General features: G+C 41.1%; 1 protein-coding gene across 6 annotated transcripts in view; it reads left to right on the top strand.

Moving 5' to 3' along the window:
- The window catches only part of ARHGAP26 (Rho GTPase activating protein 26), a 363,812-nt gene that overhangs the window by 263,660 nt on the left and 75,038 nt on the right, over positions 1-25,114 (top strand). For 5 of the 6 annotated variants that reach the window (XR_014788384.1, XM_084838781.1, XM_084838783.1 and 2 more), the window contains exon 20: positions 2,301-2,454. Coding sequence is in view for 5 of the 6 variants with exons in the window: in XM_084838781.1 (XP_084694907.1) it covers positions 2,301-2,454 (154 nt within the window). In the remaining variant the exon portion in view is untranslated. Of the gene's footprint in view, positions 1-2,300; positions 2,455-19,689; positions 24,508-25,114 lie in introns of those variants that run through there. The other variant, XM_084838784.1, reaches the window with a different exon arrangement.

Below are 25,114 nucleotides of genomic sequence, written 5' to 3'. Positions count from 1 at the left end.
TTAGGAGAAGGAAGGTAGCTTCATTCCTGCATGCCTCTTTACTCCGTCCTCCCCTTCTGAGGAGGGGAGCATGTGACCTTGGGCTGCAGAGCTCCCTCAGTCTTCCTCTCCCCTTTCAGCTGGCCAGCTCTGCGTGGTAGGCAAGAGGCAGCCACCAGTCAGTCATATTCCCTTCCTCTGCTCCCTCCTTCTGCCGTGGCCCAACCCACAGCAGCAGGCTGGGATCCAGCTTGGGGCTGGCTCCAATAAAAGTACGGGGCAAGGACCTGGTGAGATCTGTCAGCACTACATCCCTGAGCAACCTCAGAGATAGGTGTCTGATGATGGAGGAAGTAGCTCTCAGGAATCATAGTTTCCTGCCTTAAGAGGCAAGAAAGTTTCCCCAGATCATGCCTTTATACAAAGGTATGAAGTAGCATCACATCCTGTTGTATCCTCTTGGAAGACTCTTTCCAACAGGTTCCATAGATAAGAGAGTCCACAGCCCGTATAAAAAGAATGTTACATCCGTCTTTTTTTGTAGTGAGAAATAAAGCTATCCTGACAGGGGACTTCACTACTGGAGCCTACTCTTTCTTGTAACATTGTGTTCAGTAGATATCATTTTGGGTGACAGGATATAAAAGCCAGAAGCAACCCTGAAGAATCCTGAGGAACAGTTATTTTCCATTTGCATGGTATTCATTAGTGCATCAAAATATAACTGAAGACCTTGAGAAAAGCTGATCGTAGTTTTTCAGATTTAACATTGTCTTTTATTATCACAAGCATTATTCAGAACACACAGCTAAGATTTGTTGTAACACAAGGATGAAATGCAACCCAACCTTAAAAAGCATAAAAAGGAGTATCTCTGATAAGAAAAGTTAATCTTGGTTGTTGTTGTTGTTGTTCAGTCGTTAAGTCGTGTCCGACTCTTCATGATCCCATGTGGACCATAGCACACCAGGCCTTCCTGTCCTCCGCTCTCTCCTGGAGCGTGCTCAAGTCCATATTCATTGCATCGGTGATGCTATCCAGCCATCTCATCCTCTGCCGTCCCCTTCTCCTTTTGCCTTCAATCTTTCCCAGCATCAGGGTCTTTTCCAGGGAGTTTTCTTTTCGCATTAGGAGGCCAAAATATTTGAGCTTCATCTTCAGTATCTGTCCTTCCAATGAGCAGTCAGGGTTGATTTCCTTTAGGATGGACTGATTTGACCTCCTTGCAGTCCAGGGGACTCATAATAGTCTTCTCCAGCACCACAGTTCGAAAGCATCAGTTCTTCGGCGCTTGGCCTTCCTTATAGTCCAGCTCTCACAGCCATACGTTACTACTGGGAAAACCATAGCTTTGATTATACAAACCTTTATCGGCAAGGTGATGTCTCTGCTTCTTACTATTGAAAATGAAAGTTAGAAACAAAGATCTTTGAATCAGTGACTACGAACTAGTTTCATAGAACTAGACTAGATTAATTGTACCAAATGCAGCCAATGGAAGTTATCCAGAATAAGAGGCTTAAGAACTATACCTGTTTTCTGTTATGGTTAGAAAGACAACAGCAGTGCCTTACATCTTGATTGCCTCAGCATGTATTATGGGTCTTTAAAAATTCAACTGGACTCCTACTGAATTCTTTTAAACTTTGCACTATGCTAAATGATTTGGCATGTAGAAAGAGCACTTCTTGAAGAGGAGACAGGAGTATCATAAAGGAATCCTTGTAGTATGCAAAGCGGAAGATGGATAGAGAGTGAATAGCCACAGAGCAGGAGCGCAGAACCCCTTTCAGTCTGAGGGCCGAATTCCATTTTTGGAGGAGCTTTCGGGGGCTGCATTCCAGTGGTGGGCGGGGCTGAAGAAAAAAGGGCAGGAGCAGGATTAAAAATACCAAAAATGTGAGCATATTTTAGCTAAACTCTTACTTCTAGTAGCTAAGCCTTAGGAGAGGCATTGTGAATTTTTAGAATGGGGAACAAACTCCATGAAAGCTAGGGAAACCACCAAACGATCAGTGATCAGGGGGAAGTGGGTGGGGCCATGAGGAAGGGGGTGGGGTCATCTGAGGAACACAAGAGGGCTGGATTTGTCTCCTGGGCCCAGGATTCTGTACCCCTGACACAGAGGAAGGAACAAAAACTCAGCAGCCGTCATGCAGAATTCATTTTTTTGGACCTGGAACGTGAGTGATATTTTAACTCCAGCTAGTGCAGAAATCATGCTATATGTACTATAACAAATTCCACCTCTCTTTTTCTTTAATAGCTTAATAAATGTCAGTGCCCTGCCAACAGTTCATATTTGTGGTTCTTTCTTCCAGAGGAGAACAGGAACAGCATCATCAACTCGAGCCTGGAATCGGTCATGTCTTCAAACATCAACAGTTTCCTCCACTCCAACAGCACTCCTCAATCTAACATGAATTCAAGTGACCCCGACTTAGAAGTTATTAAACCCAGCAGGCCAAACTCACTGTAAGTACAGCCCGGATTAAAATGTTAGCAGTTCTTCTCAGCTGATGCACAGATCAATTTATTAGGAACAAGGTGCTATTCTTCACAGAGACTATTGGTTTAACAGTATTTTTTAATATTATAGTTAAGCACAAGCTATGTGCTTTAAAATGATGTTTTCAGACTCTGAACTGAGGGATGTAAATAAACTTCATTGTATTTGGGCTTTTAAAACATTTTCTGTTTCTCTGCATTTGTGGGATGCCTTTGGATCATTTTTTTTATGTCTGTATGCCCTTGCTTGCAGATTTGTGCTCATGTCTTGTGTTTAATGTGGGCTATGCAGCAGCATTTTCCAGTTTCATTTGCTTCCAGAAATAGAAGAAGAAAAGTGCTTTTGACACAGTCGATCACCAGCTAAACGTGTGTCAGTCTTTCTTCTGTTTGTACATTGACAATGTTCCAATTAAATGATTAATCCTAAATCTCTGGGGAATAGTCCAGTTTACTAGGAGATGTTCTTAATCTCTCACAGCTGATTTTTTTTATATATATATGAGCAGCAGGCTTGTGTTGTTGTGGAAAATTCCATCTTTTCACCTGGCTCTGTTGTGCCTCTCAACAATATCCAGAAAAACATCCCCCATCCCACCTGAGCTTTCTTTCTGCACAGATAGAATCTACTCCAAACTCTAGCAGTCACTAGGTGTTACAAAACACCTGTAGCTGCTGCTGAAAGCAACAGCCCTCTGTCTCCAAACTCCTCCTCCATCCCCCAAAAGGTCTGCATTGCAAAATGAATCTCTAGGGCAGCACTGAGTTGCGGGTTTTTCTTGCCTTCACACCACTTTGTTGTGCGCCACTTGGGACGGGGGAAGGGAACGCAAAACTTTATTGCATAATCGCACATGTTTTGTATCAGTGGACATTATCAGGGAAGAGAGATGGAGGAAACAAGGGCTACTGTTTTTGGCAGTAGCCATGAGTACTCTGTAATGTTAAATCCTGGAATATGTGGCAGAGTTATCAATTAAGACAGTGATGAGTTTATTTTTGTCAAGTGTCCACATTGCAACCAACAGTGGTTCCAGAACTGCCATAGGTATCATATTGACCAAGGTGATGTTCCCATCACTCAAATATGTTTTCTATATCAAGGCGCTCTGGAGCCTGAGAAGGCCACAGAAGGGTGTTTTCACTGGCTTACTCATTTTTTAGTTGCTAAGCTCTTAAGGATGTGTTCAGCAACTTGTGGTCTTCTTTTCCAATTCCTAAACTATATAGTGGTTGGTGCTTCTGGTGATACAAGTAATTAAGGACACACATGCTTAGAGAGGTATCTGCAAGAATTTACATCTTAATTTTAGTCCCTGCCTCTAGAAATTTCATTTCTAGAAATAAATAAATAAATAAATAAATAGCCCTTGTTCGAAGTCCTTTCATAACAGCACAGAATGATGTTGGCTCAAAAAAAGAATCTTTCTGTGTTTGGCCATTGAAATAGCTAGCAAGTTCCTTTTGCAATGTGCAGAAATAAAACCTTAATGAATGGAGTTTTCCATATCCTGTGGAGACAGTGGGAAGATTGATCTTATCACCAACCAGCCTTCCAGTTAGGAAGTGAGCCAAGGTCTCAATCCATCAAATTATCATCATCCATCACGGAGGATAAGGCTATCAATGGCTGCTAATCATGATGGCTATATATTACCTCCAGTATCGGAGACAGTATGGCTCTGTTTACCAGTTGCTTGGGAACATGATCAGGAGGGTACTGTTGGACTTATGTGCTGTTGTGGCCTTCCCATGGGTGTCTCGTTGGTCACTATGCAAACAGAATGTGGACTAGACAGGCCTTTGGTCTAATCCAGCACATGGATTATGTTCTTAACTATCTGAGAGGCAGATACTACCTTGACTTCATATTCTCCTCTCCCCTGTACTTTGCTTAGAGTTCTTCTCCCTTGTCAGCAAAACTTATCCTTGAGAAAGGTGTTTGGATCAGTTGGTGTTTGGATAAAAACAAAGGGTTGGGTGGGTGGGAGAGAGATTGTACAGAAAGGGCAAGCTGAGGCAACTTAACTGAAAGATCCCTCTGGTCCCTGGCACTCAATCTGCTGTCCGCCATGCTAGTGTGTGTACACATACTTCCTCTTTCTTTCTTTGATGCCAACAATATGACTAAGGGAAGTGAGGCTGTGTCCACTGAAGTGCAGTGCTCTGCTCTGTCCTGCCACCCATGCAATTTGACTTCTCAAAACATATCTGTTGTCGGTTGCTCTGTGGAGGCATAATTTTTTTTAAAAAAGCAAACAAACAGAAGAACACAGTGATTGGCTGTCCTCCGTAGGGGCCCTATTTTCCACTTCATAGGTGCTGGTCCTCATTGGGTCAGGGAACCAAGCACAACCTGTATGACAGTCCTTCAGAGGCCCTGCCTAGCCTGCCCCTACCTGTCAGAGGAGCATGCAGTGGAGATGTGCTTGCGCATACTCAACAGAGTGCAGTCTGGATTTGGAACAGAGGACTGTAGGCATCACAGTACCACACAAGTTGGTTCATTAATAGGGAGGAAGTAAGGGAGTGGGATGGGGTCTATCTCCCCCATCCAGGTTGATGGGGAAACAGGTGGGGCTCCAGCTCCTCCCACCCATAGTGACAGCCTGCTGTAAATGTTGGGTAGCAGTTGTGTATATTTACTGAATTTATCAAAGAGCCTTCCTTCCTTCTTTTTGGCACAATGGTCTTCACAGAACACGTATTCACCAAGGAATGTCCCTATTTGTATAAATTATAGAAATGTTATTTTTTAGCATTCAGTTCCTTACATTATGGTGATGTAGACATTTTTTCTTCCTTTTTTTAAAAAAACAGTGAGCTTTAGAATCAGTCAGGCCAACACAGTGCCAGCAGTGGTAGTTCTACAGGTCTGTCGCTAATTGGAAAGATTCTAGATGACTGAAAATGAGTTTCTCTCCATGGGAGAAGGGAGGGATTGACTGCTATAGTCTATTAAAGCAGACTAATAGGTATTAAGGTATATCTATCTAAGCTGTTAATATGGGTAACATTTGATTCCACCCCCACCTTCGTAAGTCGTTTGTCAGGATTATTGTTAGTATTTTGTCCCTTAGCTAAATGTGTTGACAGGTTACAGCTCTCTGTGTTACGTTTATCCCACTTACCCTTTCTCCAAAGAAACTAAAAGCAGTGTTCTAAGCCTCACAACAAACCCAAGAGAGGGGCTACTCTGTGAGATACTAAGTGACGTAGGGCTACTCAGTAAACTTTGTGGCAGAGTGGAGATTTGAACCTGAGTTTCCGAAACCTAAGTAATGGCACTGCATTACTTAGCCATTTTGTGCATTTTATCAAAAGGGAAGAAAATCTTCTCCAGTGAAGTAATTTGAATAAATTATAAATAAATAAAGGTTTAAACAGGGGTGGGCAACTTTTGGCCCTCCAGAAGTTTTGGCCTACACCTCCCATCAGCCCTAGCTAGCATAACCAATGGTGAAGGATCATGGGAGTTGTAGGCCAAAACATATGGAGGGTCAAAAGTTGTCCACCCCTGGCTTAAAACAAAAGGATTTTATTTTATCTTTTACCATTATGATTAAATAACCAGTTTCCTCTCTTTAAAGACTTCTTCTAACAGTATTCTAGTTATGAACAGGGATCTACACATTTGTGCAGAGAACTCAAGAGAGGGACAAAGCCAGTCTTTCACTTTGACCCGGGGTCTGTAGAAGGCAGAAGCAGTCTGAGTCTGTGCATTCCAGAAAACTTGAGGGGAGGAGAGCTGGTCTTTCCAGCCTGGCACAAAGAATGGCTCCAACCCCTCCAGGTTCTCTGGAATTTGCTAAGAACTTGGAGCAGGAAATCTTTGTGCTAGCCATCCAGAGCAGATGCAGTTGCCAGAAATCGAAGACTGGTTGCCATTGGTGCCATGGGCCGTGGAAGGGCTCAGCATGATGTCACAGAAAAGCGCGCGCGCACACACACACACACACATACACGCACCCCCTGCAAAATCCGTCATGTTAACATCAAGGATATTCATGCAGAAAAAATCTCTCCGTGCTTTAAAAGCAAACAAACACCTATGCTGATTGTCTTGTGGTGAGTACTGGTGTTATATTTTTGTACTTGTGATTAAAGACACCAGTTAGAAACTAGATGAAAACAGAAGAAGCTGTGACGTTGTGGGCGTTTTTTCATACATGATACTAAATACAGTTTTTGCTTTTCCTGTGTATATAAAATGAACTTAAAACCTACATTGGCTTGAATGCACATATGATGAAAAATGGTATTTTCCACTTTCTGTCCTTGATAAACAGGGTGTATGATTTTTAAAAAAATAAAGTAAAAATATGAGATTTTAAAATTTAAATGTTTTTTTAATTTTTTGTAAACAATAATGGATAAATGCAATTTCTCTCTCATTTAAAAAATAGTTTGGTTACAATTAGGGGTGTTCAGACAGTGTAAAATCCGCTCTGTCTGTGTTTCGCAGATTGTCAGGCACCTTTTGTTCTGTCGTCCGTTCACAGACAGATGCAAATTTTTTTTGTCATGCGGAAGAATATGCAAATAATTATGTCAGAGGTTTCATAAAAATTTACATAATTTACTTCCGTATGTAACATTTAGTGTATTATCCCCCATTCTATTCAACTTTTCCTTAGCAGAAACTTGCATATTTTCCTGCTAATAAATATGCTTAAATTTTGGGAAAATAAAAAATATAATCTGAAAGTCCACAGACTCCATGTGGCCTGAAGGGGTCTCTCCACAGTGGATTCCATAGGTCAGGTTCTTAGAAATCTGAGCTTATTTTAGTCGATCTCGAATTTCTCCAGCATCCCTAGTTATAATTAAATCTCATCATAAATATGCGAAACCTACACTTACAGAAACAAATTTTTGATTTTTTTTAAGAAGTGTAAATACTAATCTCTTAAAGAATAATTAGGTTAACACTTAAATAATCTGGATATAAGCATGTTAGCTGTACAGTTAAGTTCTAAACAGAATCAACAGCTGTACCAGATACACTGAATTAAATGAGTCTTTTCTATGAAAAGAGAGAATCTGTCTGATCATTTCTCAGATTTGAATACTTACACTCTGCCTACCAAACATAGGCATCTCATTTTCATCAAATGAAAATAAACTGTTCTCATCTGTCCAATAAGTATCAAACTTTGCTTTAATCTATAAGTCATGTGCATTTCATTTTTGTTTGCAATTTTGGTTTTGTGAGGATGAGGCTTGGCCAAGAAAGAGTGAAGCAAAAAAGAGCAACACTGGAAAGAAAAAGACACGACAAAATTCACAGTGTGCCTCTTCCTGTATGACCATACTTAGGCTGCAATCCCATAACCTTTTGCCTGGGAGTAAGTCTGAATGAACTCAATGGAACTTTTTTCTGAGTAGAAATGAATAAGATTGCACTGTTAGCCTCAAACTGTCATGGGTGCTGGTCATAAGAAAGACCCTGACCCAGACCACAGGATCAAACAAGCAATGGTGGCTTGTTTTAATCCCCACTTGAACCAGCCTCCTGTGTGGAAATATTTTAAAGATATTCTGTCTGTAAGTAAAAAAAGGAATGCATGCAAAATATACACAGTGAAACACAAAGAGTTGCAATGCCTCTGCTTGTAAGAATGAAGCAGTGTCAATAATACACTATTTAGTTCTAAATTATCATGGTTTAGTGGTCAAACTTACACCATTGTTACAGAAATATATGAAAAAGTTTCAATGGGAAACCTGGTTTAAATCAGTGATTTAAATCAGCCTTTTTTCTTGCCAATTTAAGCGAATTATTTAAATTGTCTTTATTTATATAAATCTACATTGCTCATAAATAATCTGTCCACACAAAAATATTACAGCAGCAGTGCTTCCTGCTGCTTTTACTGTGATGTTTATTAGCACCGTTTGCCATAGTAGAAAAGTCAGGCAACTTTCTTCTAAATGCAGCTTTGTAGATCTGCTTGAGAGTTACATTTGTCTTTAAGATGTCTCTAAACAGAAATGTAATGATGGAGTCAGCCCTCCAGAGCCTTGGGTATTCACATTCTTTTGATAGGTCTATTTATAAAGCTGTAGTCAATGCTATATTTTGAATTATATGTGTTCATATTTCTTGTTGGTCTATCCAGTGACATTTTCATAAAGGGAAATTTTCAGATTTTTGCTTTGCCTGTCTATATACACAATTGCAATTCAGGAAGCTCTCAGAAGTTATTTTGCTAAAGGGCAAAGATACTTCCTGTCTAGCAACCAATTGGTTTATTATGTGAATACATTTTATTTATTAGGGTTGGGATTTTGTTTTATGTGGAGAGTGCTCTGGGTGGCAGCTGTTCTTCAATTCAACAGGATTCGCCTCTTGTCAGAAATTTGTCAGTATTGCTCAGCAAAGAGTTGCAGGAAAACTGAAGTTAACCCATAATGGGCCTTGAGAAGAGTATTTTTTATATTTTATTGTTTGTGGCATGAGGGTGGGGGGTTTGAAGTGTTGGAATTCCTTACTGTTGTAAGAAATTCCTTTCAAGGTGGAACTATTAAGTAACATTTCTAGATGTGGTAGTATGCTATTTATGCTTCATGGTTAATTTGAAATGAATTCACACTTTAAGTTGGTTGATATAAAATTGTGTAATAGATTTTAATTTACATGATTAACTACTAGCTTCTTTAAAAAATGGGGTTTAACATTTTTAATTGGATTTTGAAATGTTTCAGCTACTGTAAATATCTCTTTTTAAAACTGAAGCTGATTTAAAATGTCATCTAAATGTTATACAAATGTATCGAAACAAACCATATATCACTAATTTGTTAAACCTAAATCAGTGATCCTTCATCAAATACATTATCCAGTATCATGCATACTGACTTAAAGGCTTTCCTATGTAAAGAGAGAGCCATGTGGAAAATATCTGCCTTTTAAGGTCATACATAATAAATATAACAGCATATACTTATTATTGTTTTATTGTTTTAAAGTGTACTGTTGTACATTGCCCAGAATGGCCGGGTGACCGGCCAGATGGGCAAGCAAGAAATTTAAATAAATAAATAAATAAATATTTTTACTATTTTTACTCTGGTCTTCGGCCAAAACAGTTCCTGGAATGACTTGCATAAGTTCAATAACAAGCAAGACAAGACTATCTGCACATTAAAAAAAAACATTTCTTTGTATCCTGCCAGTCTCTTGTGCATGGATCTTCTGGTGCGTTAGAACTAGTATTGGGTGAAGTTATCACAAGGTAAATTATAATTTGCTCGGCAGGTTCTGAATTCCTCTGTCCAATGAAAGTTTTTCATTATTCCACATTGTCATTGTCTATAAGCAATCAGCTAAAGAAGCACATGTCTCCTCCTTGCCTGCCAGCCAGCCATGCCAGGCTGCACTGATCCCTTCCCAACTTCCTCTTCCTTGAAATGCCATGTGCATGTGCTCCTAGCTAGTGCTGCTGCCTTCAGAGATAGCATTTCAGCCCAGCAGCACTTCCTGGAATAGTCATGAGATCATTCCAGGGCGCATCACATAATTTGGACACATGACCATTCCAGAAAGTGCCTGTTAGGGTGAAACACTATTTTCCTTTTGAAAACAGCACAAACACGATGCTATAAGCACTACAGGAGGTTTTCTAAAGTAGTAAGAAACTTAGAAAAGTTCCTTTCTGGCTGAAAGGACTGAGCAAAAAGTCATACAGGCTGTGCAGGCTGTTATCAATCTCTGTTTGAATAATGAAGTTCATTGGATAGCCATCCAAGCTAGGTACACATACGCACGGCGCATTACAAACATAGCAGCTTCATCTTATGAGCCACCTAATTTTGACTTTCGCCGGCATCACAGGAACACACAAGTGGATCATATTCTTAGGTAAGAGAGGTTGTACTAGCACCACCATGACTATTTTCTTCTGTGTTTATGAAACAAACACACATACACATAAACACGAGACAGACCTGAAAAAAACTGAAGTCAAAAACACAGAACGAGAGAACATGGGTGATCCTGGCCCCACCCCTTTTGCCTTTGGCCCCTGCCCCCCACTGAATTGCAGCCCCCAAGAGCTTCTCCAAATTGAATTCCGACCTTGGGCTGAAAGAGCTTCAGCACTCCTGTCCAAGGGGAGAAGAAAGTCAAACCATATACAGAACACCAACTAAAAGTGGCTCTATGTTCCAGCTTTGGGGTCAAGATGGCTCCTTTGTCTGAAAAGGCTGCAGCGTGGTGCTCTGCTGTGACCATGAAAAAGAACACCCAGGATGGGGCTCGGGAGATAAGGAGCATCTCTACACCAGCCTAAAACCCCGCATTTAAAAGGGGGCTTTCTGCTTCTGTTTTAATGCGCTTCCTTTCCCTCTCTTTTCCCCCTTATCTAAGTCTTCCATATGTTTCATTATACAGCCACTAGATGGTGCTGTGATCTAGCTCCTCTTATTGCCGCTTTCCCTCTTTTCACAGAGGGAACTCAAGTGGAACTCAAGCACTGTAATTTGATAGCTCATTATCTCTGGTCTTTTAAAAAATGGAATAAAAGTCATTTAGTGCAGGAGACACCCTGGAGGTTGACAACGTCATCTAAACCGCAAACTTTAATGAGTAACCACTCTCAATAGCAGGATAAAAGATTTAATGTGAAGAAGCCCAAGAACAGGCTTTATTCTCAGGGTGTTTCCAGAGAGAGGGCTCTTAGCACTAGTAATCAGAAGGCATCATGCAGCTCTTCCATCTTTTTATCCTTCACAGATTTTCTGCATTAAGGGGAAAGATGGGGAAAGCGGTAAGAAAACACACAAAGCAGGGGATGACACCATAAAAGCCTGTCTTGGAAGCATCCTCAGTGGTTGAGATCACTAAAGGCAGGAAGTTGGATTAGAAATGTGGAGTCAAAAGACAAAGTAAGGGGGAGGAAAATCTGTTTGGAAAATAGGATATAAGGCCAGGATAGGTGTATCTCTTGATGAGTCAAGACATTTTAATAGTGTTCTTGCATAAATTATTAATTTTTTATCAGTCCTGCTTGGCGTACTGTCAGACCATTATCAGTGTCCAGTCACAGCAGAAGCTGATCATGATAAGATGTGTATATAAATGCACTGGCAGAGCTTTTTTTTTTAAAAAAAAAAAGCATGCATGCCATGGTGTATACACAGAAACAGTTATTGAGGTCTAGTTAAGATAAAGTACTGTTTTATTTTTTGCTGAGTTTTCAGGGAAGGTTGTTTCCAGTATCAACTTCTTCTTTCTTTTAGCATTGCTAGTTCTGGGGGAATATGCTTTTGGCTAGCATAACTGAGTGGGACAATATGAATTAGTCATGCTGTTAGAGTTTTCTTTGTTTCCTAGGTAGGATATTGAAGGTTTGAAATACAAACATTCTCAACTTTGCAATTTTTCTTGTTGGAGGCAACTTCATTGTGATTCCAGTCTCCTGGTTATGTGCCCAGTAGTTGCCATAGCCTCCTTTATTTAATTAGGACATGTCCTTGTTGAATTTTTCCTCAAGTCATGGGACTGGAATCTTGGGATTCCAGTCTGGGATTCCAGACTGTTCCTTAAGGTGTATTTAGTCTACAGAGCAATATTAAAGTACTCCAGCAGGGTCTTAGATTCCTGTTGGGTCTGTCTACAAATTTAGCTTTAGAAAAGTGGGTAAGCAGTCCTCATGTAAAATGGCTTTGTGCTAAAATGACCCAATTTTTTTTAAAGAAGCTAGGCCTTGAGCACAATATAGTATATCAGAATTGGTCTTGAAGGACACAAAGTAGCTGACCTGGTAACTTTGTATTTGAGAGTGTGTAAGCCTTCATTCTCAAGAAGGCTCTTCTTCAGGCAGAAGAATAAATCCTGCATCTCTGTAGAAGATTTCTGAGGTGATGTCCAGCTATACAATGTTATCATTTTAGCTTCCCTCTTGAAGAAACCCCTTGCCCAGAGTTAGCATAATGGGCTTGTACATGCTAGCTCTAAGGCTCTCATAAACCAATCAATCAAGTTTATGATTTGTTAAGCAATCAAAATCTTTCTGTTCTTCCATATCTTCTGGAGAACATTCCAGGACCTTCAGATTAGCCCTTCCCTCTGGACAGCAGGCAAGATCCAATCACGCTGATGCTGTCCAGGGGAAGGGTTGGCCTGCCCTGTTTAGCATCAATGCAACAGGCTCCAGGCTGAGCTCAGCAGTTTTTCAGTCTGAATTTTTGGTTTTTTTGTTTAAAAAAAAAAAGAGCAGGGGGAATATGGGAGAGAGATGTTTGTTTCTCCTATCCATGTACCCACCCAACACTTCCTAATTAGGGAAATGGAACGGGACCCACAGGGGGCAATCAACTTTATTTTTATTTCTATTTCTTGTGGGAAAGCAGTCCCCTCCCCCCCACCGCTTTCCCACCTTTCAGATTGCACTGTTGTAATGCTCTGAGACCAGAAAGGTCACTAGGGCAGTGAAGCAAGATATGCCTAGGGAGACACACCAACCTACTCAGGTTCAGGTGGTGCCACAGAACACAGTGCAGGAAGAGTTGGTGACACCTCCCTTCCCCTCCCCCGCCAGATTTGGCCATCAGGGCTAGGCACACAGAGTGTCTCTGCCACTGCATTTGCTCACCAATTCTATTGCTGTCTCAGCTTTCCCCTACCCTGAGTTTCAGGTGAAGCTACACCAAGAACTGACATGCAGCAGGCCTCAGGCTATGGTGTTTGAGTGGGACAACAGGGTAGAGAAAATGTAGTCACTGGGAGAGAGTTCCCCTGAGCTGACTCCACGAGCCCTGGCAGCACCAAGCACCAGAAGGGTGTGTCAGTCTGAGGGCCCTGGGTTGGTTTCCTGGCCTCTTCCCAACATCAGTGGGAAACCAGGTTCATCCCCAATTTTCCCACTGGGTAAGGCAGGTGATCTCACAGAAGGTCAAGGGAACCGTGTTTCAGTTGGTGGAGGATGAGCAGCAAAGCCATTCGTGCTTTAGATAATGAAGTCTGCAGGGCCCAAAAGGACAAGAAAAAGAAAGGTGGCATCACCACTCAAAGGGGCAGGTTCAGCCAAAAGAAGAGCAAGAGGGCGTGTACGTCTCCTTCAAGTTCTTCTTCTTTCAGCTCTTCCAGGGTGTCTTCTTCACCATAACCCTTCAATACTCACCCAAGAGCTTGTAAATCACACAACACCCTTGTAGAGAAGAGGCAGGGTTGGATGCAGAGAAAGAAGGGAATGAAGCTGGGAACAGGGGGGTCCCACTTGCATGTCCCAGAGCTCTTGGGATGCACCTCTGAGCACTATGGGGGCAGGACACACCATTTCCAGCAGGAACAGTGCCTGCCTAGATCTTCTCCTGACAGGTCTGAGGTCTCGTCTCAGTGGGATCAGAAAGCAGAGAAGATGGGGAGTTGTCTCAAGAGGACCTGAAGATGCCCTATGCCAGCCAGGAGAGCCTTTTTTCCCTCTAGAGCTCTTTCCAACATTGCTAGGCAAGATTATGTGCACATTGCAGCCTGGAATTCCAGAGATGCCAACCGTGCCGTACTTTAGGCACGGTTGGCACCTATCTCTTCACCCAGGTCTTACCTGACTTATTCTGCTGTCCAGTTTGCATTCTCTTGGGGGAGGGGGGACAGCAACCATGACTGCATTGCAGGTTAATGTCCCCATGAAAGAAATGTGCAAGGTGAGTTTCCTTACACAGGTTCTCCAAACACTACGAGATGGATGTGTTTGCCTCTGTAGATCGCACTTTCTGTAGAAGCGTTCTGCAAGAGGGTACATGTTTATGAATGTTGGTACACTGCAGATACACCAGAAGATAGTACTGCTTTTTTACATCCTCAGGGTTCTGGAATTTCCTCCAGAAGATACAGGAAAAAGGGAAGTAGCTTTCCATGAATTCCTGTTCTTTGGATCTTCTAGAGGGCAGTCCACTTGACTTTGTTCTCCAGTGCACCATGATTCTCTTCACAGGCTTATGCCTCTCTCTAGCGGAGGGTGAGATAGGCAGGTTTGGTCTTCCCTATCCTGCATGGTTATTGTTAGGCTGTTTGTTTTCAGGTTGTGGTTTCATTTTTAGCGCTGGTTGTGCAGGAAGGAGATCCCTAGTATTTGTTAAGGTTTGGGTAGGGGGTTTGTCCCCTTCATGGATCACTGCCTTGTTGTGGCAAAGGGGTTTGCATAACTCAGTGAAGCCATAAGCTATGCGGTGCAGGGCCACCCAAGACGGACAGGTCATGGCAGAGAGTTCTGACAAAATGTGGTCCATTGGAGAAGGAAATGGCAACCCACTCCAGTATTCTTGCCAAGAAAACCCCATGGAACGTATCACAAGGCTAAAAGATATGACGCTGGAAGATGAGCCCCTCAGGTTGGAAGGTGTCCAATATACTCCTGGGGAAGAGCAGAGGGTATTTCCAAGTAGCGCCAGAAAGAGTGAAGCGGCTGGGCCAAAGCCGAAAGGACACTCAGCTGTGGATGGGTCTGGTGATGAAAAGAAAATCCGATGCTGTAAAGAACAATATTGTTTAGGAACCTGGAATGTCAGATCAATGAATCAAGGTAAGCTGGAGGTGGTCAAACATGAGATGGCAAGACTGAACATCGACATCTTGGGAATCAGCGAACTAAAATGGACAGGCAGGGGCGAATTTAATTCAGGTGACCATCATATCTACTATTGTGGGCAAGAATCCCTTAGAAGAAATGGAGTAGCACTCATAGTCAACAAAAGGGTGGGAAAAGCAGTACTGGGGTACAGTCTCAAAAACGATAGAATGATCTCAGTACGAATCCAAGGCAAACCATTCAACATCACAGTAATTCAAGTCTATGCCCCAACCACTGATGCCGAAGAAGCTGAGGTTGATCAGATCTATGAAGACCTACAACACCTTCTAGAACTAACACCAAAAAAAGATGTCCTCTTTTTAGACAAGTACAAGCTGGGTTTTGAAGAGGCAGAGGAACTAGAGATCAAATCGCCAACATTCGCTGGATCATGGAGAAAGCAAGAGAATTCCAGAAAAACGTCTATTTCTGCTTCATTGACTACGCTAAAGCCTTTGATTGCATGGATCACAATAAACTGTGGCAAATTCTGAAAGAGATGGGAGTACCAGACCACCTTACCTGTCTCCTGAGAAACCTGTACGAGGGTCAAGAAGCAACAGTAAGAACCGGACATGGAACAACCGATTGGTTCAAAATTGGGAAAGGAGTACAACAAGGCTGCATATTGTTGCCCTGCTTATTTAACTTATATGCAGAGTACATCATGGGAAACGCCGGGTTGGATGAATCACAGGTCGGAATTAAGATTGCCGGGAGAATTATCAACAACCTCAGATACGCAGATGATACCACCCTAATGGCAGAAAGCGAAGAGGATCTAAAGAGCCTCTTGTTGAGGGTGGAAGAGGAGAGTGCAAAAGCTGGTTTGAAACTCAACTTTAAAAAAACGAAGATCATGGTATCTGGCCCCATCACTTCCCGGCATATAGAAGGGGAAGAAATGGAAGCAGTGACAGATTTTATTTTCTTGGGCTCCAAGTTCACTGCAGACGGTGACTGTAGCCATGAAATTAAAAGACACTTGCTCCTTGGGAGGAAAGCTATGGCAAACCTAGACAGCATAACAAGAAGCAGAGACATCACCTTGCCGACAAAGGTCCGTCTAATCAAAGCTATGGTTTTCCCAGTAGTAATGTATGGCTGTGAGAGCTGGACTATAAGGAAGGCTGAGCGCCGAAGAATTGATGCTTTTGAACTGTGGTGCTGGAGAAGACTCTTATGAGTCCCCTGGACTGCAAGGAGGTCAAATCAGTCCATCCTAAAGGAAATCAACCCTGAGTGCTCATTGGAAGGACAGATACTGAAGCTGAAGCTCAAATATTTTGGCCACCTAATGCGAAGAGAAAACTCTCTGGAAAAGATCCTGATGCTGGGAAAGACTGAAGGCAAAAGGAGAAGGGGATGGCAGGGGATGAGATGGCTAGATAGCCTCACTGATGCAATGAATATGGACTTGAGCATGCTCCGAGAGAGGGCGCAGGACAGGAAGGCCTGGCGTGCTATGGTCCATGGGGTCACGAAGAGTCGGACACGACTGAATGACTGAACAACAACAAGGGGGTTTGTCTTTCCTCCTCTAGCCTGGTCTAGGGAGGACAGCTCCCTCCTCAGTAAGGATCACTATGATTGGACTCTGTCTGCTGCCTCTAGGGCAGGGCTAACTTTGAAGGTTCTGGAATGTCCTCCCGATGACACACAGAGCAGGAATTAATGTTAAGAAGCTCCCCATTTTCAGCATCATCACTTTGTGTACTAGAGAGATTTTGCTTGTGGTTTTGTAGTCTTGTAGTGTAATGGCAAACACAGAGCTCCAGAGTCCGCACTTTGCCTACCAGTCAGATTAATCTCACTGAAATACTTGATCAGTTCAAAGGTATTGTAGAACTGATTCAGTGTTCTCTGTACAGTGAAATCACAGAGCTTTTTTGGATAACTTGACTTGTTTCAGATATACTGTTCCGACATGCTTTGTTCAGCAGCATTGCAACTGGGCTAAAAGCTAGACTTTGGCTCATTTTGTAGTAAAACAGAGCTCCTGACTGTCCTATAGGGAGATGTGTTTTCACTACAGAACTTGATTTTGAATGAGGATTTCAGGGGTTGATTCTTGTGTTATAAATCATCACACACCCTCACACAGTTTTTAAAAATGTAATATTGCACCTCTCTTCTCATCACATCAGCTGCAACTGTCCATTTTGTTATTTTGGGAATATTTACAGATAGCAGGAGTTAACAAATTTTATAAATTACCAGTGATGTGTATTGCCATTTCACTTCTGATTTGGGAGGACTATGAGTTTCTCACCCATGGTGTTCTCCTTAAAAAGTGCCATCTTGATTATTTTGATGGCTCTAGTATAACATACACACACACACACACAGAGGGGGAGAGAGAGAGAGAGAGAAATGTATACTCCTCTGGTTGCCGGATTTGTTGTTTTGCTCAGGCAAATCCAATAAAACGTCAATAGGGAGTAGTTGTCTTGGCAACCCATATAGGAAAACGGCACATATATAAAGAGCTGTACTTGTTCAGGTTACTATCCACCTACTCCCTGAAAAGCAATCCAATATATTAAGAGGAACCTTGGGCAAAGCAAAGAATTGTTTTTATTAGCTATTTTGTACAAGGATGTGTTCGTTGCAAAGGGCTGATTATCTGCAAGGAACAGAAATACGTTAGGTGGGTTGGGTGATTACATGTGGGAAGGTCTTCTTGTCATTTGCCCCCAGGCTGAGGAATCCCCCTCCCTATTTTTTTCCCCAGTCTTCCTCTTTGTTGGCCTTCCAGTAAATTCCCAATAATATTTTTTATCCCTGAAGAAGTTTGGAAACCAATAGTTTATCTACTTATAGTCTGTTGCTGTTTGTATATATTAAGTTGTGTTGCTGTTGTCCTTATGTGTTTATGCTGAGAGGATTTTTTAATGATGTATAGAATTAGTAATACATTCTAGTAACTATTTTGATTATATTAGACACTTTGGGTTTCTTATCAATAGAAAACTGGGATAGGAATACTTTCAACATATGCCTTGTTGAATTATGTGATACTTCTACACATGAGCAACTATGGTGGCTGCCACTTTCATGTTTTTTATTGGTTTGCCTTGCCCCTGCATTTGAGAGAGAGAGAGAGAGAGAGAGAGACTAAAGTTTTATTACTACAGCAGTCAGAGATCACATTCTGTAAGTACTGCCTTATCCCTGGAACATGGTGACAAAACATAAGCATTTTGCAATTTTACAAAGCTGTAGCATACATTTCACGTTGTTTTCCTGTAATCACTCCCAGTATCATGTGCTCAGGGTGGGGAACCGCACCTTATTCTCTTGTTCATTTCCTTTCTGTGATAATAGAGCCCTTTTCTCTTTTTTGGGTAGTGCAAGGAAGGAAGCCAACCTTGACAGTCTATTCCTGTTTGCTGTCCTCATGAATATTCATGCTAAAGAGAGACTTCTACCTGAAGCCAGCAATTTCCTGTATTTTCATGTGATACTATTGCAGGGCGATGCTTTGAAGACAATCTTTTTCCTTTGCAGATCCATTGTCTAGCCATTTTCATTCTTGCCCTGCAGTCAGAATATAATCACCATCTCAGCCTGTCACCCACCAAATAAAGACAAAATTGCAGCGTCAGCATGCTAGATGAGATGACTGGTGGCTCTTTCATTTTGGAGGGGACATATATGTCTTTATTAAAGAGCAAAAAGCGTGAACAATTAGCATCAGCAAAATACAACTAGTGTCAAATCAAATGGGATAGATGCATTTATGCTTGATGTTAGCTTGGAGAGATGCTCATAAAATGCACAGGCAACGTTGGCAAAGTACAAGGCGACAGTAATGCTAAAAACTGACTACTGAACTGCCTGAACATTTTCAGTTTTAACTTCTAATTTCAAACAAGGCAAAGCAACAGTTACAACAGAGTTACAGCATAGTATTTATAATCTAATCGCTGGTAATAGGAGTTAGAATTCTGAATTCAGGAACAGCAATGCAGTGGGGTCGTGTATGATCTGTTCTACCTATTTGATTCTCTCCCCCCCCCCCTGCTCTTTAGGGAAAAAATGAAGGGCTTTATTTTTATTTTATGGAGCACAACAGAAAACAAAGTCATTCATTGAATATTATAAGTAGAGACATTCCCCAACCAATCACAAAGGATCTAATTTACCATCCTCATGCAGTCAGCAGAATCTTAAGTTTGAGTTAATGGCTACACCTGGTCCCCAATAGTGACCTCTTCATTCATAATGAATTACAGGCTCTGGAAAGCTGAACAAATAAAGTAACATGGCAAATGCGAGTGTGAAATCGACATGATATTGTTAAGTTTTGATTCTGTTCAGAAGAGAGTAGTCATCCCCCACTCAATCTAAGGAAGCTTGGATGTGAGCAATGGTTTGTCTTATTAGTCCCTGGTAAGAGGGGTTAACTGAGGCCATCTTGGACTGTGTATGTACCTTCGTTTTTCTCCACTTGGCTATTTATTTTAAGAAGTCCTGGCTAACCAAAGCCACAGAAAATGGAGCGTCATTTTTTTTAACAAATCTTTTCCTGTTTACCAAAGAATAAAACTGAAGTGCAACATTTGTCTGCTGGACACTAAACATTGACTTTTATTTCTGATTTTCTCTGGTTCTGCCCCATTAGACTGATGAATCAAACTGTTTGGGCTAAGAGGTATCTTCTTTCCATTGATCTTGCTGAAATGGGAGTAGGGGGAACAAATCCATGTATTGAATCAAAACATTAACAACCCCCTTTTCTGGAATCTATTAAAAAGAACACAGCTTTTGTGCTGCGAGGTGAGGTCACGTGTCTTCAATTTCATTTTGAAATTTTGCAGTTTGTGTGCACAGTAATGTAATTGCAGAAATGAAAAGAGCTCTTAGAAAGGAAAATGAATGGTTGTTCTTTAGCTATAGAAATTATAGTATGGGTAATGAGTAATCATGGATCAGTGTGTAAAAGTGGGGATTATAAGAACATTATGTGGATTCCTTTGTTCTAAATCTGTCTCTTTAAATGTGCAATACATTTCATAATAGTTCTAATGTCTTTTTGATAGTTAGCATTGATTTCCCCCCTTTAGATGTGATCATCAAACACTCAGACTCACTTTTACCCATAAAATAAATGTCTCCTATGGGTTTCTTGTCTGTCATGCTGAGATGACGAGGAATTAAACTACTTGGTTCCATTGCCTTTAGGGTTAAAATCATTGTCTACTCATGTTGTCCCCCATAAAAACTCTCACACTTGGCTTTCTTGCTTTGAGGGTTTGAGGACTGATATAAATCACCTGCCATCCAAACTTGTGTGACTATCTTGTTGGAACCCTTTCTTCTTAGAACTGACACTATTCTTTCTGTGTTGTTGAATCACTTCCACTGCTGTCCACAGACTAATGTGTATTTAATGCTGCCCAACATCCTAGGCTATAGTTAGAAGGTCAGGAGCACCTGTAGGCTCACATGCTACTTCCCCCTTTTTCTCCCATGCAAATTCCTCACTTTCCTTTTTGAAGCTAACCATGGTTCAACATTACATACACATCACTGTTTTCACTAACCATGATTAACTCAAACGACACGTTGCAAATTTACTTCTAACCATGGTTGCAACGTTTGGCTTGGAACTTAGCCATGGTTAGGAAAATGCCAGTGCACCATGGTTAGTTCCAAAAGTGAAAGGATTTGTGTTAACTAGGAGAGAGAGAAAGGAGTGTGTGATCCTAATCACCTAGCCTTGATTAGAAAGATCAGTGAGCCTTACTCTTGCACCAGACAAAGATGAGTAATTTCAGGTTTAGGACAATACTGCAAGTGCTGTTCAGGTATTTATTGTCTGTTAGTCTCTTTGTATGCATACACACTGTCAGATCTTTGTATGTGGGGAATATTAATCCAAAACTTAACATTACATTTTGTGGGGCAGGGGGATTCTCAGGAACACTAGTACATATCTGATTATATGTATTACAAGTTAAAGTGGTGACAGACAAGAATAACCCTCTACCAGTTTTGCTCTTTACCACTTGCTGATTACCAATGAAGCAGGATCATTTGATTAGTAGAAAAACAGACAGATCTAAATTACAGAGTATGTCTGAAATTGAAGGAGGACTTGGATGTGCTGAGAATGAATGCCATGCCAATGCTCTGCTAAATATATTATTGTGTGAATATTAAAAACTAATGTTACCTGTTCTGTCCTGATCTCTGTACTTATCAGCTGCTATATACATAAATTATCTAATGGCCCACAAATATTTGTTGAGAGAAAATTATTCCAGTTATATGTTAGTTAGGGCTTCTGCAGACATTTGACTCTAAGATGGTGTTTTAATGTTTTTGGTGCTGCATGAGGAATTTTATTCTCCTATGAATTGACACTGAAGAACAATAATTATAAGCCACGAGACCAGTGAAACAAGCTTCTTTGGGGATGCAAAAGGGGAAATTACAGTTCTTCACTTGAGGAGATTGCAAGTATTCTAGGCTACTTGGTCAAAAGGAAATCCCAGTGCAATATTTGAGAAGAGAATGCCAGTGTGTTGTGGCTACCATCTGTGGTTATTTCTGCTTTTGTAGCAAAAAAATGTGTATCTGTTGTTCTGTTGCATACACTGTTCCTGTTCTTGTTAACTTGGCATGCAGGCTTTGGAAGCTTTTGCTGCTCTTAATTTCATGTTTGTATTTGCCTTCGAACATCCCTTCTCTAGGTTAAAACCCAAAATAAAGCCCAACATTCCAGTGAGAAACATTTTGTCTTTTGTAAAGTTACTTTGTTTCAAAGTGGAAATTTATAGCAGAATATTCTTGATGCCACTACGTACTGAAACACTCTGAATCACAGAAGCTTTTCTCTAAAATCCACATCGATTTATCATTCAGACATGCATTTTCTAAATGCCTTCATCTGAGCCCCAAACTAGATGTTACGGGAATTGTGTGGTTGTTGCCCAAAACAGCCACCCCGCATCTCCACTTCTTCAAAATGCGTGGAGTCCTCGTACTCCAAGTTTGAAAGAAGGCCAGTGGTTTTAGTTGAGATGTTCTTATTTTTCTGAACGGAACCAAAGCTTCATTTTGTTTTTCATGGGGTGTTTATCTTGAATACAACTCAGAGCTCCATAGCAACAGAACTTACTGTCTCTCTGTGTGAGAGAAACAGAGACACAGAGATACAAGCAGGAAAGCTGCGGCCTTCATGCAATAACATGCCCAATCTCAGAGTTCAGTTTTGTTTTGTTTTTAATTGCTGATTACAAAATGGCAGATACTACAAGGTTTGAAATCCACACATCTATATTTTATTGTACTTCTGGTGGCTGAGCTGGTGTGATGGGGCCAAAAGTTCCCAAACCTTCCAGCTAATCATGGAACAAGCTGTCAAAATGTCTGCAATCCCTGCTTCATGAAGGAAGGGAACATTCTCAGTTTTGATGGGGTTAAAACCTCACACAGAGTTGAGGCACAAGAGTAGCCTCACTGAGTACAAAGAGAACTGGGAAGAGGTCCCAGGAGCAGCTAAATCATAGGGAGTCCATAGACAAAGTAGCTGAAAGAAGGGTGCAGAATAGGCAGTGCACCGAGAAAAAGGAACCTGAGGAAGTAGTAGGGGAAGGGGAAAAGGAAAGAGGGGCTAGGAAGTTGAGGTGAGATGAGGCTCTAAGGAAACCTCACAGTGCTTAAGGCCAGGAGGGCCTGTATGGTGGGGGTAGTGGAGACATGAGTGCTAGCTAGCCAAGGGACAGAGAACTTCAGCTAAGGGGTGGTGTGTGTGTGTGTGTGTGTGTGCACACACGTACACACACAGACGCACGCACACAGAGGCATGCACACAGATGCACGCACACAGATGCACGCACACATGCACACACACACGGTAAGGGGCTGAAAATCAAAGGCCTAGAGAGATATTGGCAAGGGAGTGGATCAAAACTGTAGAAATATAAGAGAGATTTGTAGGGCTGGAGACCCAGGGGGCTCAGGATTGCAAGGTCTTGAGCCTAAATTCAGGTAGGACTGCTATACCTTTATGAGTTGTGTGTAGATGTCTCCTCATATTGTCAGTTCCATGTCCTTTCTTTCCCCCCTTATTCCTTCCTTCCTGGTTTTTGAAGTTTGCTGCTTTTAAGTTACATAATACTTTGATTTATCCTCTTGGTTCCTGTTCATCTCCCCTCTATGACTTTGAGTCTTGGCTTACCTTCTCCGCCCCCCCCCCCCGCACCCTCTTCCTACTCTGTCTTGGTGATGTTAATATTCACGTTGGCTCGCATTCCAAATCATCTGTTTAGCATTTTCTCTCTCTTTTTAGATTTTGTTTTGTTTTGTTGCTTTAACTCTCTTGTTGTATTCTTTCTCTCATTCTGCTGGTCACATCTTAGACCTAGTAATTTCTTTCCAATACTACATCTCTAATCTTGTTTCAGCCGCTTTTACTGTGTTAGATCATTGTTCATTTTAACTTCTTAAATTCTACTTTTCCTCCTTGGGTTTCCAAATCTTTTGATATCCTCATTCTTCTGAACAAGATTCGTTCTCTGCTTCCTGTCTCCCTAAACTATTTTCATCCCTTCTCTGAGTTTCTAGAATCTGCTGCCTGTCTCTTTTTGTTTTACACTTTCTCATTGACTCCTATGGTACATTTCATTTCATTTTTTCTTCATCCGAGTCTTCATCAGACTTGGTTGTCTCCTACCATATGCTATTATTATTCCTGTATTAGAGCCACTGAATGTCTCTGTCCAGACCTCACTATATGATTTTCCTCCTTCTAAATTGATGTAATTGATGTTACAGCTGTCTTTTCTGCCAAGCAATTTTACTTTTTTCAACTTATCTAATCCTTTTTTCCTCTCAGTATCTATTTACTGCTTTCAATTCTCCAGTCGCTTTCTTTGCTCATTCCTTCATCAGTCTCTTCTAATACTTTTGCCCATTATTTTGTCGGTTCTCAGTGCTTCAATTTTCATTCACCCTTTCATTTTGGCTTTCAACTCCAGCACTCTGCTGGGAATGCTCTGTGTAAAATCTTTACTGATTTTCTATATGCTAAGTCACAAGTGCTCTTTTCTATTCTTATTCTCCTCAATCTTTCATCTGCTTTCAGTACAGTTGACTATTCTGTGGATCCTTAATTCTTTTAAAGTTTCCATCAATGGCTCTTTTTCTTCTCAGTTTCCTCTTTCTCTTGGGTTCCCCCAGGGTTTCAGTTATTGGTCCCCCTCTGTTCATGCTTTGTTTCTTCTTGGTTTCCTCTGGTTTCTTGTACTGCTGTTCATTACCACTATATTACACGGAAAATATCCAGCATTATCTTTTTCTTCCCTCCTTTCCTTTCTCTGTTCTTACAGTTATTTCTAATTTTCTTACAACTATATTTGTCTGGACGTGCAGAAGATAGTATTTATTGTATTTCCCCCTAAATCTTCACTTTTCTCACCTCTTTCTCAGGCAACATCAGGCAACCTTTAGTTTCCTCAAACCTGAGCATTAACTTTGATCCTTCTCTTGTTGGGTTTTTTTTTTCCATTTCACAGTTCTGCTCTAGGTCTCTCTCTCTCTCTCTCTCTCTCTCTCTCTCACACACACACACACATCTTTCTCTCACACACATTTCCAAAATTAATTATTTTTTATCTACTAGTCCTACTAAATCTCTTATTCAGACCCTTATTCTTTGTTATATTTATTACTGGTTTTCCTGTCTCTCAGCTTAATCTGTTATCTCTGTTCTCAGCTCTTCTGGTTGCTTAATATTGGGGGTCATGTTATATCTTTATAGGCTTCCTCTGTTGTTTCATATGAAGCTTAAACTTCTTCTCTTAAACTTTAAATTCCTTTATGATCTTGACCTTCCTTGCCTATCTTTGTTGCTTTTCCCTCTCTTTTCCTTCTCTGCCCCTCTATTCATCAGTCACTAATATTCCTATTGAAATTTCACTCCTATGTGCTATCTCATCACTGTGCTTTCTCTCTTGTGGTTCCTATGTGCAAAACTCTCTTCTTTTAAATATTCAGCTGGCCTCTCCTTTGTCTTACATTAAGAAAGTATGAAAAACTTA

The sequence above is a fragment of the Heloderma suspectum genome, chromosome 2, assembly GCF_057233095.1.
Source record: "Heloderma suspectum isolate Gila_16-S chromosome 2, 16-S_ref, whole genome shotgun sequence".
NCBI classification, from domain to species: domain Eukaryota; kingdom Metazoa; phylum Chordata; class Lepidosauria; order Squamata; family Helodermatidae; genus Heloderma; species Heloderma suspectum.
This window is presented reverse-complemented; position numbering and strand designations above follow the sequence as displayed.